This window comes from Carassius auratus, chromosome 19 (assembly GCF_003368295.1).
Source record: "Carassius auratus strain Wakin chromosome 19, ASM336829v1, whole genome shotgun sequence".
NCBI lineage: Eukaryota > Metazoa > Chordata > Actinopteri > Cypriniformes > Cyprinidae > Carassius > Carassius auratus.
In genome coordinates, this window is record NC_039261.1 from 20,797,117 (window position 1) to 20,813,927 (window position 16,811).

The following is a 16,811-nucleotide window of genomic DNA, read 5'->3' on the forward strand; positions in this document are numbered from 1 at the left end:
TTGGTGATGGCTTTATTTTATTTATTCATTAGATTTTTTTTGTCCTTGAAGTTCAGCTAAAATGTTTGCATCATTAGACTAATTTAACATCAAAAATCTAAAGGAAAACAGATATATTAATGTATGAAACACTTATAATATATATATATATATATATATATATATATATATATATATATATATATATATATAAATATAAATTATATATATATAAATACCGGTATATAATATTTTAATAATTTCATATAATTTCATATAATAATCATATTTATTTTATTTTACTGGTATTTTTTACCAGTAACTTTAGGAAGTTACCTAAAGAATGTTATTAGACTAATTTAACATTAAAAATAAAAACAAATGTCTATATATATATATATATATATATATATATATATATATATATATGTGTGTGTATTTATATTATAGCATTTCTTTTTATAACAGTTGAGTATTTTAAAATTCTTTTTATTAAATTTTTTTATTTGGTGCCCATGAACTTTCCTAAAAAGCACCATTAGAGTAATTTAACATCAAACTGTGGAGAGAAAAAAAGTATATTATTATATGACATTAATAAATAATAATGTAGCTAAAAAAAACACTAAACTTTTTTATTTTTTAAATGATGTTTAATTATAAATTATGTTTAAAATTAGTAATTAGAAACCTTTTAATATTTTAGAATATAATATGTAGTATATAATACTGCATAATATTTATATAATTATATTTATTATTTCAACATTTTATGAATTTATTTTCATGGCTTATATTATAAAATATTGCATTGTCAACTTCTAATTGAGGTCTAACTGAAGAGTTCTGATTCCACATGTTGCATTTAGTACATGAAAAACACTTTAATATAATTTTGATAATTATATCAGCATGCATATTTGCACCAGGTGCCAGATAAACACACACATCCAGAAGTTCTCATGTTCACGTGAGCTACTGGATAAATATGTCTTGTGTGCATCAGCGTTTAGTTCGTTACTGAAGTCATTTCTCCACAGACTGGCCAACAGTGAGAAGCGGCTGGAGGGGGTCCGGCCAGGAGTTCGGACCATCTCTGTTTCAGGTAAGACCCTCACATCTCACATCAGCTTTAGTAAAGCAGTTCACATCAGAAGAGGATGATGCTTAATTCCCCAAAGCTCACCAGTTTAGTTTACAGCATAAACAGACTGCATACATACTATTACATTTAAAGTTGAATACTTGATGTTAGAGCTTTGTTCAGTTCTCGAACCCTGAGTATGACCAACAGTCCCTGAGCAGACATTAGTAATAATAATATCAGAGCTTGAAACTTCACACTGTAATTCATATTCCTTATGGATTAAAACAAAGAAAGAATCTGAATGTTTGTTTCAGTCGGAAATATTGCAGTCGAACGCAGAGTCAGGTCATCTTTTCCAGCGTATCTCTGATGTCTTCTAGATGTTGGGCTGGTTTCTGCAACATCTGCACACATTTAAAGCTCACCGTCAGCTGTGTTTCAGATGCTCATCAACGTCTCTGCTGATTAGAAACCGTTTACGCTGGAGATTTTCAGCAGAATCTAAATCTAAAACCACTTTTTGAAGTGTATTCTCATACTATTTAGTGCCAACATGCTCTTTTTGGGGATATTGCACTTTCTTGGCGTGTTTTTGTAATGGTATCTGATTTGCAGAAGTCTTAAAGTAAATCAAGTGCTAAAATAATACAAAAGGTTGCTTTTTATTACTGGTGTGAAGTGAGCAGATCGTATGTGGTTTGTCAGGCTGAAGTGTTGTTCACGGATCTGGATGATAAATATGTTTATTGCGTCTCCATTCGTCCTGCCATGTTCTCTCGCTTTGCTTCACTCTCTTTCTGAAGACTCTGTGGTTCAGACGCCCACCAAAGCTGCTAAAGCTCGGCGCTTTCTCCTTCCGTTTGTCCTCTGTTCCCATGATTCTCCTCCCAAGGGTACATGCTGTTCCTGTGTGTGTGTGTTTAACACTGACCCTCACCTGCTCTCCACATGTCCTGTAGTATCATCTGTTTCTCACAGAGTCACAGGTGTATCAGAAGTGTTCTGTTTTCATCTGTTTTCATCTCTAACTAGAAGTGTGGATGTGATTCTGCCTCCTTGATCAGTCAAATCACATTCTTTGAAATATTTTTTTTGTGGTTACATGTATTTAATTATGTGTATAATATTACATTATATATATATATATATATATATATATATATATATATATATATATATATATACATACAGTACAGACCAAAAGTTTGGAAACATTACTATTTTTTATGTTTTTGAAGGAAGTTTCTTCTGCTCATCAAGCCTGCATTTATTTGATCAAAAATACAGAAAAAACTCTAATATTGTAAAATATTATTACAATTAAAATAATAGTTTTCTATTTGAATATACTTAAAAAATAAAAATTATTCCTGTGATGCAAAGATGAATTTTCAGCATCATTACTCCAGAAAAATTACTCCAAAAAAAAATGACTGACCCCAAATTACTGACCAGTAGTGTATATTGTTATTACAAAATATTTATATTTTAGAAATGTAGCTTCTTTTTTTTCTTTTTTTTTATTCATCAAAGTATCCTAAAAAAGTATCACGTTCTGAAAAAATATTAAGCGGCAGAACTGTTTCCAACTTTGATAATGAATCATCATATTAGAATGATTTCTAAAGGATCATGTGATAAAGATCCTAAAAATTCAACTTTGCATCACTGAAATAAATGATAATTTAAAGTATAATAAATTTAAAAACAATTATTTTAAATTGTAATAATATATCACAATATTACATTTTTTTCTGTATTTTTGATCAAATAAATGCAGGCTTGATGAGCAGAAGAAACTTCTTTCAAAAACATTAAAAATAGTAATGTTTCCAAACTTTTGGTCTGTACTGTATACAGTATATATTATTTACATATAAATATATAAATGTAAATGCATGTTAATATTTTCAAAATATATTCTGTATGTGTGTGTATATTTAAATATACATAATAAATATACACAGTACACATATATTACATAAACAAAAACTTTTTTTTGGATGTGATTAATTGCGATTAATCATTTGACAGCACTAGTGTATATATATAGTTTTTTATTATAATGAGGGGAAATAAATATTTAAAATTAAAGTGCAGCAGATTTGATACATTTGAAAGCAGTAGCCTTCATTTTCCTTGTGCAAAATATGTTTTGTGTTTGTGTTAGCGATGAAATGCCGATGACAGTTTTTTGTGAGACTTACCCAGTTTTTTTTTTTTTTTGGCAAATTGCATTAAACATAAAAACCTGCCCCAAAATAAGATGAGAGATTTTTCCATGCGAAGCGCACTGAATTGGAGCCATGGCAGAACAATCCAGGCAGATGTGTGTCCACGTCCCAATTGAATCTCATCCCACACATTCCTGCAGCACGTCTAACCCAATATAACCCACACTAATGAGTGCCAGAGAGGAGCAATAAAGCAGTTAACCGCTTCACATTCATGTGTTTCATGTCTGCTGGTGAACTAACCTTTCTCCTCTCTGTTCTTTGCATGGACCTGCAGAAGATCTAAGCGGAGATGGTAATGTTTGACCTGCAGTCTTCATTTCTTTCCTCTTAACTAACTCTTGTGTGTGTTCGGAAAGTTACTGGAATCTAGTCAGCCGTGCATAGGTTCTAGTTTAGTTCTAGTGTGTAAATGTGAGTGTGCTTCACTTTAAGTGCACTTGAAGTCTCTTCTGCTCCCTGCATTCCTCACAAGTGCAATCATTTAGAGAAGAGAGTGACCTCTACCAAAAAACCAAAATGAAATCTGTTTAGCGTGAAGACGAAAGAGTCACTTCCCCTTGTCTTTCTGGAGCTCAGCCTCAGAGCTGCTCTCTGATTGGTCGATCGGGCAGACAGTCACTCGGATTGAGTTCAGAGAGTTTAAAAGAGAGAAGTGCACTTGAGTTTGAGTGTGTGAGAGTCTTGATGGAGGAGATTCTTGGCTGCTTGAGCGGCTCTAGTTTGTGTAGTGGAAGGTTACGTGTGTTTAATATACTGACCGCTGCTGCTCTCTCCCTGCAGAAACAGACGACTATGCAGAGATCATAGATGAGGAGGACACCTACACCATGCCCTCTAGTAAGTACCCTCGCTCGTGCCGCCTTCTAAGTGCGTGTAACTGCTGTCTTCCGGGATCCAGATGTTTCTGTCCAAATCCTCACCGTTTCCTGAGCTTCTTTTCCTACTGTCTGGCTCGTTTGGTTTGTTGATGTGGCGGCAAACGAAATGTAAAGTATTCCAGCTCTGACATTCCAGAGTATTCTGTCTGGAAACTCAATTTGTGTCGCACTTTAAAGCGTTTGTTTCATTTGGGTGTATGTGTTTGGATTGAGCTTTGCCTCGGGGACGTCCTTAACAGTTAAAAGGATTCATAAAGTATTAATCATCTCTAAAATTGCTAGGTTCCTTTTAGGGTTTGGAGTTGAATCTGCATTGGCTTTATATAAACACACTGGAGGTCCGTGATGTGTCCTGATTTAGTGAGTGTGTGTGTGAGTCAGCGACTGCACACTAACATTCACGAGTGTGTGACTTTACACACAATCACAGATTCTCAACACACACACACACACACACTGACTTTTATCATTATTTACTCACTGTCATTTTTTTTACAGAGCAACACAAAAGCAGATGTTTAGCAGAATGTTCATGCTGCTCTTTTCCAGTCAAATAACATTCTCATAACGTTAGCACTAAAACATTGTTTATAGTTCACGGAACTTTTTACTGAAGCCTTTTAGTATCCATTTTTTAAATGTTGCCACTTTCGGAATGTTCAGAGAACTTTCAAAAGTAACATTCTAAAAACGTTTCCAGAGTTCTAAAACCGAAAGCTTTTTTAAAACTGACATTTTGAACATTCTGAGAAGATTCTGAAATAACAGTTTCATAATTTAATGGGAACATATTCTTAGAACATTTAGTTGTTAAACATGTTAGAGTGTCGAGCTCCTGAAGGACACAAAAAAGTAGTTTGTATGACTCAGGCACTGTATTAAATGTCTTTTAAAGGCAAACATTTTATGATCACAATGCAGATGTTTGGCGTCAGAGGACTATAAACATTATTTTTATTGTGCTTTTGCGAGATGCAAAACAACATGTAATAAGTTTTGTAATATTAAGTTCTTTTTGTGTTTATCATTTATTGCTGATATTCCAGGGATTGTTATCAGTTTGTGTAATTCATGTTTTATAGCAGCTCTGTTTGACATGTCTGTGTGCAGCTCTCCACATCTCATCCTCTGTTTCTCTCTCTCTCTCTCTCTCTCTCTCTCTCTCTCTCTCTCATCTTGAGCTTTAATTCTGATCTAAAAGCCGATCTCTGACTTTTCTCTTTAACAACCAGCCCAATGCTTTGGATTATACACAGGTAACACCATCCTTCAGTTTTTCTTTTCTCCTTCTCTTTCTCTGTCTCAGTTTTGCTGTGTGCTTGTGTAAGAAGCAGGTTCCTCCTCATATCACAGACTAACGCAGGTTTTCCTAAAAAATAATTTTGTGCATTTCATGGGAATCAAACCCATGTTTACTACGATCTAAAATATAGATGCTGCTGGGATATTAAAGAGGTATTTTAACATTCAAATCACACTGTACAGCATCTTTAAGCCTTAATATTATTATTAAGCATCTTTATTTGATATTTTTTTTTATAATATAATGTATATTTATAGAACTATTAATAATATCCAATTTATATGTTTTTGACATTAAATACGTTAAGTAAAAAACCTGCAGAAGTCATTGATATGTAGCCAAACAATAGATTATTATTGTTTTTTATTTTGTTTAGTTTTTTTGCTCATTTATATTTTTAAATAGTTTGTGTTTGTTTGTTTGTTTGCATTTAGAAACAAATTGTTATTTTTTCCTTCTTTTAATAAATGCTGTGTTTTTTATGTTGTTGTTGGTTTTAAAAGTTTGGATTCACTATGATTTTTATGATTTATTTTTTTTCTGTAATATTCAACAATATGTTTTTACTAAGATATTTTTTTACTTTGATATTCAAAAATCAAAGTAAAGAAATGTTAAAAAATATTTATTTCTCAATTAAAGGTTTTTTTTTTTTACTTTTTTTTTGTTACATCACAATTTCTACAGAACACAGGACTTTATTGAAGACTTATTTTAGATACTGTACAGGTTTTGTACAGTACATTAGTTAGAGTGGACTAAATATTGATTTAGATAAATAAAAATGAGCCTGGCATATATGTGCAGTTTGTACAATGTGTCGTCTCAATGTTTTAAGTTTTCTTTATATTCATAAATAGTCAATTTTTGTCATGTAGAGACCGTTCTTCTGTCCCTCGCAGCTTCATCTTCATTCGTTCACAATTCATCTTGGCATCCACTCTGACTAACGTCTTTGTTCATGACAGGACGATCAGTGTTTGTGTTTGCTGGTTCATCTGATGTTGACGCGTGGTTTCTTGTGTTTTTCATCTGTAGCTCAGGACTATGAGATCCAGCGGGACAGAATCGAGTTGGGACGGTGTATCGGCGAGGGACAGTTTGGTGACGTCCATCAAGGGGTTTACATGAGTCCGGTAAACAACAGTCCACACAAATATGAATCAAACAAACTGAATAAAACTGGTGGCCCTTTCAGTTCTCTTCCTAAATCAGTTCATGTCAGAATCCCATGTTTTAGAGTGAGAACTACTCAAAATGATACAAAACTATTATTTAGCATAAACTGAACCTAACACGAGCAGTAGAGGAGATCTGACTGCATTCATTTAGCTCAACCTTAAAACCCTGTTCTTAACAATGTTCAAGCTAAGAAGTATGTTTTAAATATATATCTTTAGAAAATTTTATAAAACAGAAACGTTGATATAATATGTGATTACTGGTTAGTACAATCTATCATTTGGTCCCAGACTAGCTCTCTATTGATCAAGCAAATATTTTTGTTAAATTTATGTAATACATTGTATATGGAATATACATTTTTATATAATAAATATTTCATAAAAATTTGTATATTTGGATCAAATAATTTATACAATATCTAGGTTTAATAGTAAGACTGAGCTCTTAATTCAGGCTAAATCGGCAACCAATTTATTTTTAAAAATCCAAATAAGTACATTTTAAATAATGTTAACAATTAAATGATTTGTAAAAAAATTTATTTTTAAACTGTATATTTTTAAACTGTATTTAAACTGTATATTTGATATAAAAAATATTATAGTAAATATATAATATAATAACATTTATAATAAGTTTCATATTCACCATTTTTAATTTTTTTTCAAGATGTTCCAAATGTATTTTTTTTTACCTATTCCCTACTGTTCTGTACTGTGTTCTGAAGCTGTTAAAACGAACTAAAATGTCAGTTTTTTTGGGGCGTATGGTTTTACTACAGCGTGCTTTTATTTTGTAATCTTCCTGAATTCATGCTGGTAGTTTTTGCTGCATGTTCTGTCCCTGACAGGAGAACCCTTCGTTATCTGTGGCCATCAAGACGTGTAAGAACTGCACCTCAGACAGCGTGCGCGAGAAGTTCCTGCAGGAAGCTCGTGAGTAAATAAAGAAAAGAAATACATTTATGCAAAGCGACTTACATTGCATTCAGGCTAACAGTTTTCTCCTAACATGTGTTCCCCGGGATTCGAACCCCCAACCTTGCGCTTGCTAATGCAATGCTCTCCCTAGTATCAAGTATTTTTACCGTAGCTGTTCCATCTGAACACATGATGATGCATCCTAGTCTGATTGAAATCAGCGTGTTGTGCATGTGATGCAGTGAGATTATCTGTGGTTTTCTGATTGCCAGTGACGATGCGGCAGTTCGACCATCCGCACATCGTGAAGTTGATCGGAATCATCACTGAAAATCCCGTCTGGATCATCATGGAGCTGTGCACGCTTGGAGAGGTCAGACGGTGCTCTCATTCTTTACACTGGCGCAGATCTCAGACTCTGTGAAATCATCTGGAATCGTCTTCTTTTTAGCTGAGGTCGTTCTTGCAAATAAGGAAGTACAACCTGGAGCTGTCCGTGCTGATTCTGTTCTCCTATCAGCTGAGCACAGCGCTGGCGTACCTGGAGAGCAAACGCTTCGTGCACAGGTGACTGAAGAGCTCCAGTCTTTCCTCAGTTTCCTGCTCGTGGTGCCCTGAGGTCAATGTGTGTTTTGTGCAGGGACATCGCTGCCAGGAACGTGCTGGTGTCTTCCACAGACTGTGTGAAGCTCGGTGACTTCGGTCTCTCCAGATACATGGAGGACTGCTCCTATTATAAAGGTGTGTCAGACTGCACTTTCAAACACCATACAGCGTGAAGTGCACTTGAGTTTGTCAGCGTGTCAGAAATGTTAGCGGAGTAAAGACACAGCGTCCTCTGGTGGAGAGTCAAGGCATGATTGAGTGTTTATAGTGTGTGTGTGTGAACACTAGTGTGTGTTTCCAGCTTCTAAAGGAAAACTTCCGATCAAATGGATGGCTCCTGAATCTATAAACTTCCGTCGGTTCACCTCGGCCAGCGACGTCTGGATGTTCGGTGAGAGCTTGATTTATATTTCATTGCATACTGCATTGAAACAGTCTATCACTATCACCATGCTCTCTTAACACCATCTTTCTCTTGTTAATGCTGTTTTAGTTTTTTACATTATTGTTAAAAGTATTAATTTGATCAATTTGACTCTTGTTAAGATTATAAGATTAATTATAAGATTTTCTCATTCTTTTAATGTATTAATCCTGCACCGAACTCAGACTTGCATCATCACTAAAGTATTTATGTTTTTTTACAGGAGTTTCTTCTCACAAAGGCTGCATTTATTTGATCAAAAATACAGGAAAAAATGTAATATTGTGAAATATTTTTAGGATGTAAAATAATGTGTTTCTATTTTATTATACATTAAACTTTAATTTATTCCTGTGATGTGCAGCTGTATTTTCAGCATCATTCCTCCAGTCTTCAGTGTCACATGATCTTCAGAAATCATTCTGATTGGATGATTTATTATCAGTGCTGAAACAGTTGTGTTGGAACCTGTGATACTTTTTTCAGGATTCTTTGATAAATAAAAAGTTAAAAAGAAGAGCATTTATTTAAATTAGTAATCTTTTTTAATAATATACACTACCGTTCAAATGTTTTTGGTCAGTACATCCAATCTTTTTTTTTTTTTTTTTTTTTTTAAAGAAATGGGAGGTTATTCAGCAAGGATGTGATAAATTGTTATAGCAAAGATTTATATTCTTAGAAAATATATTTTTATCGAATAAATGCTGTTCTTTTGAACTTTTTATCCATCAAAAAATCCTGAAAAAAGTATTGCAGTTTCCAAAAATATATATATTTGTCATCACAACTGTTGTCAACATTGATAATTCTATTAATAAATAATCATATTGGAATGATTTCTGAAGGATCATGTGACACTTTATACTGGAGTAATGGCTGATACAAATTCAACTTTGATCACGGAAATAAGTTTTATTTGAAAGGATATTAAAATACAAAACACTATTTGATATTCTAATAACATTTTGCATGATTAAGTTTTTTTTTCTGTATTTTTGATCAAATAAATACAGCCTTGATGAGCAGAAGAGACTTCTTTTAAAAAACATTACAGGTCTTACTGATCCTAAACCTGTGTCTGTGTAAGTAAGTGTGTGTGTGTGTGTGTGTGTGTGTGTGTGTGTATATATATATATATATATATATATATATATATATATATATATATATATATATATATATATATATATATATATATACACACACATAGGCTACACACTCACACACAAACACACACACATATATGCACCTAAATATACATTTAAATATAATATGACTTAATGATATGATATATTTATAATATGAAATATAATATGTAATTTATTAAACTACACTGTTGTGTAATAATTGTTGAGTTGTATATTTTATTTGAGTTTCTTTGTGATGACTGAGGCAGATTTCTCTCAGGTGTGTGTATGTGGGAGATCCTCATGTTGGGCATCAAGCCCTTCCAGGGTGTGAAGAATAACGACGTGATCGGGCGGATAGAGAACGGCGAGAGGTTAGCGATGCCCCAGAACTGCCCTCCGACGCTCTACAGTCTGATGACCAAGTGCTGGGCGTACGACCCCAGCAAACGGCCGCGCTTCACCGAGCTCAAGACGCAGCTCAGGTCAGTCTCAGATGACCGTACATCAGCTGAGTCTGTGCAGATGATCAGATGCTGGTGTAGTTTTCTCTGGTTCTGACACTAGAGGGCGCAAGTTCACCGGCAGAACTTCATCAACACAAACATTCAGCCTTCACTCTCCTGCATCAGACTTACTGAGCTACATTCTGCTAGCTTTGTGCTGCTAGTTCAAAAATAGTGGCTTTTTTGCTATAGCATCACACTAAACTTTTATCATTTGATAGCTGCAGATGTCTTGTATTATCACTTAATCACATAAACTAAATCATCACTTAAAACAGATTTTGTAAAGAGAAAAAAAGTATTCATAAACTTGTTTATGTCAAGTTTATAAAGCATTAGCACATTTTTAACCCTTCATTTGCAGTTCGTAAATTAAATTATGTATTTTGTATACTTCTTTTTGTCTTTAAAACAAAACACTTGGCATTTTTTACTTCTTTTGATTTGATAAGTGCATTAAAGCAGATATATTTTATATAATTAGAAAAGTCTTATTTTGTGAAAAAGAAAAATATTATAATATTATATATATATATATATATATATATATATATATATATATATATATATATATATATATATATATATATTTTCCTTTTTAATTAAATAATAAAATAATAAATATTTTTCTTTTTTTATTAAATATATATACACATTGTTTTTTTTTATACTTGGCATCAGTATATTAGGTAATATTTGACTTTTTTTGGCATATCAGCAGTTTTTGATTTTCAAGATGCAGACATGCATTTATTATAAAAATTAATATTAACATTGTAAATGTAGGCATTGTAGTTTTTGCTCATTCTGTGTGCAGCTGAATATAATACACAGGTGAAGCATTAATTACTGTGTGTTGTATGCTTTCACTTTCTGTCCTGGTCCTCAGAAATCGTCCCGTCTTTGTCAGGAAGAGATTTGAAGCGGGTCAAACATTCACTTGTGTAACGCACATCACACTGACTCTGCTCTCTGCTGATTCTCTGTGTCTCTGCAGCACTATCCTGGACGAGGAGAAGGCCCAGCAGGAGGAGCGTTTCCGTATGGAGATGAGGAGACAGGTCACCGTGTCCTGGGACGCCGGCAGCTCAGACGAGGCTCCTCCGAAGGTCAGATCTCCATCACATCTGCTCTCTGTGTGAGACAGAAAGAGCTCTGTCCCTGATCAGATCTGACGGAGTGTGTTTTGATCTCACAGCCCAGCAGACCTGGTTACCCGAGTCCTCGATCCAGCGATGGATATTTCCCTAGTCCTCAACACAATCACTACCAGGTGACAGCACTTACACACACATCAGCAGAAAACAACACATCAAAACATATAGATGCACGCCGTAATGCTGAGATGCAAGATCATGAAGAAAGGACAACTGCACAACTCATATTTGTAGGCATATTAATTTACTTATTTCAGCAAACAGCTTTATATGCATATGCAGTCTATTGTATTTTGTACAGATTTCTGTATTTTCTGACCTGATGTTTGAATCATGAGAATTCAAGGGTTGCATGTTTTTAACTTTGTAAATAGAATTGTTTATAAATCTGTTGTCAACAAAAGAGAAAGTGTAAGATCTCCCAGCAGTTTTCCACTTTCTCTATAGTTTTAATGTTTGAAAGCAAAGAAATTAAAGAGTCGCACACATAACATAATGCAACATTTATGAGCAAGAAAGAAATGAAAATAAAATGGTACAGCATTGAAAGGTATTTAATATTAATATTTAATAATAAAACTAAATATTTTAAAAATTTTATTTTTATCTTTTATTGAAAACTTATTTCAATTTGTTTTTCATTGAATACTTGTATTTTATTTAAAAAATTAAAAATAAATACATAAATAAAATAGTTTTATAAATCTATTTAATAATAGATTAAATAGAAAAACTAAATATATTTTATATATATATATATATATATATATATATATATATATATATATATATATATATATATATCTCAATTGTAAATGTAAAAAAAACAAAAATAAAATACAAATATTAGATGATATTATGCAATACGCAATATTAAAGCTATTTAAAAAAACTAAAATTAAAAGAAATTAAAACTAAATAAAATGTATTACAAAATAATGGTAAAAGCACATAACAAAAATGACCAAAGTGAATAATAAAATTTGCCCAAATTTAAATGCTAAACAGAAGATATAAAAATAAAAGAGAATCAAAGATGACATATAATCAAATAAAAATATTATATTAAAAATGGAAATATGTTTAGGTTCTAAAAGTACTAAAATGACTAACTGAAAATAAAAATAAATTCAACAAATGGAAATATAAAATGAAAAGCTAATTAAATAACAAAGTGCATAACAAAATTACTAAAAAATGTAAATGTGAAAATATAAAAACCTAAAAAATAAATACAAATATTATATAATTAATACTGATCGCTACAGTATGATTTATTGAATTTTAAGAATGCAACTAATTTTTATTTATTTACTCGTTTACAGATTTTACTGTGGCACTTTGGATAAGAGCATGTGCTAAATGAATAAATGTAAATGTGTTGTCTTCTGTGAAGGGGTCTGGATATCCCGGAGCAGGACTCCCTCCACAGGCGTCTGTCCTCGACCCACATGAAGCATGGAACCATCACAGACAGGAGGTGCCCGTGTGGTCCCCAAACATGGAGGTGAGCCAGGAGACGGGACGCTCTGTGTGAATGAGCGGCGCTCAGGGTCAGGGGTCAGACTCATGCTGGTGTGTGTGTGTGTGTGTGTGTGTCAGGATGGGGGCGCTCTGGGGCGGAGTCACCTGATGGAGGAGACGCTCATCAAACAGCAGCAGCAGATGGAGGAGGACCAGAGATGGCTGGAGCAGGAGGAGAGCTTCCTGGTGCTCACACAACTTCCCTCTGTCTCTCTCTTACAAATGTTGTTATTATTACAAGTGAACTGTGATTTTTCATGCATGCAATAGCCATTCAGATTCATTTACTTAAAAAGTCATGCAAGTCTCTACAGTAAAAATAAGAAGTAAAGTATTTAATAAAAAATAATAATAATACAAATTGTATTTAATTATATATTTAAATAAAAAAATCCTTTAAATGTTTAGAAAACTGATATACAAATATTAAAACATTATTATTAAAAGGTTAACATGTTTTATTGTTAGTAGCAGAAGTAATATTAAATGAGAAAACATGTAAATGTGATCTCAAGACAGCATTAAAGATTAAATTGGAGAGTGAATTTCTAGAGTGAAAGTAAAAATCATATTTATTTTATATATTAAGTTTTTTAAATATTACATCATTAGGAATTATGTAGTTGATAATAAAAATGATAATAATATTTAACATATAACATTTAATAAAATATATATTAATAAATATAATAAACTGTAAAATAATCTTATAGTATATACTAATTATTAATTATAAAATTAAATAAGAATTAAAAAAAAAAAAATCATGAAATGACTCTGTCTTCCTACACTTTCTTTGGCTTTGGCTTGTAGGTGGTTTGCGTCTCTGTTGTTGTTACTCAGAGGAAGAGACTGAACAGAGTGAAGACGTCCTGATCTCCCAAATTCAGTCCCGAAAACAAAGCTGTAAATCTGTGCGCACCTGTAACCAGAGACGGCCATCAACTGTTTCTCTAGGGCCCTGTGTTTCTCGAGCTGATGATATCTTAGGCATCACATCTTCAGTTCAGTGGGAATGAGAAGAGTTCCCTGAGAGGCGTTTAATTGACACGTACAGATTTGAGGACAGTAGTCAGGAGGGGTTTGGCTGTGATAGCGCTCTTGGTCCGGTGGAAAGTTGGGCGGCCGCTGAGGACGCGTGTCATTAGGCATCGTTTGGTTTGGCAGGGAAGGTTTGTGGGAAACGGTGGAAACCTGTGTGTTTGGAGCCGTTCTGACAGCCGTAAATCTCTCACTGGCATCTGCTCCGTCCGTGTCAATCTGTGATTAAGAATAAATAAATACTTTTCTCAGAAGGAAAGAATCCGAGTGTCTGGAGAGAAGACTAGTGCACTTTACAGCTTTACTGTGTACTAACTGACCCTAGTTCAACAGTGAGCAATTAGACTGAAGTCTCATGATTAATTCTGTATCACACTAACAGTACACATCGACATATGTAGGGTTTAATGAATAAATGGTTTAAGTTTCGTGCCATTTCATGTTTTAGGTAGTCTAGTAATAAAGGCACCTTTTACCAGTGTTATTTTAGTATCAATTAAATATTACACTTTTTAATCAACATTTTAAGTAGTTTTTATATTTACCATTTTAATTGTAATTTCAGTTAAAGTTTTTGTAATTGTTTTTTATTATTTATTTTAATTTGTTTCTTATATATATATATATATATATATATATATATATATATATATATATATATATATATATATATATATATATATATATATATAGTATTATTATTTTTAATAAATAAAATTAGAAATGTTGTCTTGGCTACTAGCTTTTTAGTGTTTGTATTAATAGATTTAATTAATTTAATTAATTAGATTTAATAAATCTATTATATATATATTTTTTCAGTTAATTTCAGTTAATTTCAAGTAATGAAAGTTATTTTTTAATGGTTTTAATAATCTTCATTTTTACGGTACAAATTACTTCAAAGCAGCTTTAAAGCAATAAACAAAAAAAAATATCAAACTAAACAAAATAAAATCTAGTGCTTTTGAATTTAAAAAAAAAAAAGTTTAGCATTTAAATGTCTTTTATTTTTAGCCATCTGATTAAAGTAAAAAATGTGACCGATATCACTTGGGCTTCATTCACGGCTCTGGGAATGGAAAGTCGAATCGAGTGCAATGCATTGTGGGATGCAGTATTCCATGCAGTTGTATCCTTGGCAAATTCAGACATTTGTCTAGGTTTTCCATGCATACGCATTTGCATACTGCATATTATTATTATTATTATTATCAAGCAGTATGTGCTGTGTGAGTGAGAGGAGAGCTCAGTTGCTTCTGTTTGTGTAAAACCAGCGGGAGGAAAGGAAAGCGTGGGATGTGTGAGAGAGAGAGAGAGAGAGAGAGAGAGAGAGAGGACAGACCGAGAGGAAAGAGGGAGAGGGAGTCTGAGAGAGGAAAACCATTCACACAGAGAGAGAGAGAGAGAGAGAGAGAGGCTCTTCTGAGTGTCCTCCAGACTCACATCTCTCATGGAAACACACACAGCTCGCTCTTTCCTCTCCCTCGGACGCTCAGCACACGGGATGCATCTCTTCAAGTTCTGTTTCGGGAAGACGGTAACTAGACTCGCTCAGTGAGGGATGATGATGGGAAGCTCTTTTGTAGATGTGTTGTTGTGCATGAAATCGCTGGTTTATTTGTTTGTGAGGCTTGTTGCTCCTCGTGTGTGGTTTGTGAAGTCTTGAGATCTGTCCGATCAGAAAGTGGATATATTAAGGAATTTTAAAATGGTGATTTACAAGCCTGGAAGTCATGCTAATGAATGTAATGTTAAAAAGTAGAATTAAAGAGTAAAAATAAATAATAGTTTTACATTTTAAAACATTAAATATTTAAATATAGAGAAAAAAAGGTCTAAATGTTTATAAAATATTTTACAGACATATATAAATATGAATTGTTTATTAGTAGTAATAGTATGCATAGTATGCTAGTTTTACTGTGAGATTTTGGGACATTTTACATTTGTGATTTCCAAGCTTGGAAGAGTCATGCAATTAATATAATATATAAAAAGTTATGAACATTTCTAAAATTAAAATAAATTATATGCAAGTTATGTTATATTATATATATGATGTATACATTTTAAACAATAGCTCTAAATATTGATAAAATATTACAGGTAAATAAATAATAAAATGTTCGTTGTTGTTGTTATTATAAAAAGTTAGCAAATTGCGATAATCTTAACATCATGAAAAAAAAATCAGTGAAAATAAAAATTAAAGTTTTTAACATTTAAAAAATTTCAATTTTAAATGGAATATTTAAAAGCAATCAAATATAGTTATAAAAAAGTATTACAGATATTTAAAAAAATGTGTTTATTATTATTCTTAGTTCTAGTTATTCTTAGTATGTATGTATTTTTATGTTTGTATTATTAAAATTTTGTGAGAATTATTTTTCATTTCTAAATTGCAGAAATCTCTTCAGTAAATATAGAATATCTAATATTTGTAAAATATTTTAGTGACTAGAAATCACTCCATAAATGTTTTTTTTTACTTTTCTAAATTGAAATACTTTCACATTTTTTTTATATTGTTTAATGCTGATTTTTAATCCAGTAATCACAAACGACTGGAAAAGTCAGTGGAATTCATCAGTCATGTGATGTGGTGATCTCATAAATATTTAACAAATCTTTTTCTTTGTAATGCTGCATGATTTCAGTCATGAATCTGTTGATTTGAATGATGGTCTGTGTTTGTTCAGAAGCCGGAGTCGAGGAACTCGAGGGGCAGCATCGACCGCGAGGACAGCGCTCTCCAAGCCCCGGTAAACATTTTTCTGGTCGACTTAGTCGTTCATTTAATGAACCATTTAAATTATAATAATGAGCCT

The 16,811-nt window shown here is 32.5% G+C and overlaps 1 protein-coding gene across 4 annotated transcripts in view; it reads left to right on the forward strand.

The window, feature by feature from the left end:
• LOC113119735 (focal adhesion kinase 1-like) overlaps nucleotides 1-16,811 on the forward strand; it is a 58,553-nt gene that overhangs the window by 33,768 nt on the left and 7,974 nt on the right. Inside the window, exons 14-29 of one of the 4 annotated variants that reach the window (XM_026289366.1) lie at nucleotides 1,020-1,084; nucleotides 3,578-3,595; nucleotides 4,084-4,140; nucleotides 5,414-5,437; nucleotides 6,523-6,620; nucleotides 7,520-7,604; nucleotides 7,862-7,962; nucleotides 8,041-8,156; nucleotides 8,230-8,330; nucleotides 8,497-8,586; nucleotides 10,030-10,234; nucleotides 11,253-11,364; nucleotides 11,454-11,528; nucleotides 12,809-12,919; nucleotides 13,015-13,122; nucleotides 16,683-16,745. In XM_026289366.1, coding sequence (XP_026145151.1) covers nucleotides 1,020-1,084; nucleotides 3,578-3,595; nucleotides 4,084-4,140; nucleotides 5,414-5,437; nucleotides 6,523-6,620; nucleotides 7,520-7,604; nucleotides 7,862-7,962; nucleotides 8,041-8,156; nucleotides 8,230-8,330; nucleotides 8,497-8,586; nucleotides 10,030-10,234; nucleotides 11,253-11,364; nucleotides 11,454-11,528; nucleotides 12,809-12,919; nucleotides 13,015-13,122; nucleotides 16,683-16,745 — 1,429 coding nt within the window. Of the gene's footprint in view, nucleotides 1-1,019; nucleotides 1,085-1,869; nucleotides 1,960-3,577; nucleotides 3,596-4,083; nucleotides 4,141-5,413; nucleotides 5,438-6,522; nucleotides 6,621-7,519; nucleotides 7,605-7,861; nucleotides 7,963-8,040; nucleotides 8,157-8,229; nucleotides 8,331-8,496; nucleotides 8,587-10,029; nucleotides 10,235-11,252; nucleotides 11,365-11,453; nucleotides 11,529-12,808; nucleotides 12,920-13,014; nucleotides 13,123-16,682; nucleotides 16,746-16,811 lie in introns of all 4 variants that reach the window. The other 3 variants (XM_026289367.1, XM_026289364.1, XM_026289365.1) reach the window with 3 other exon arrangements.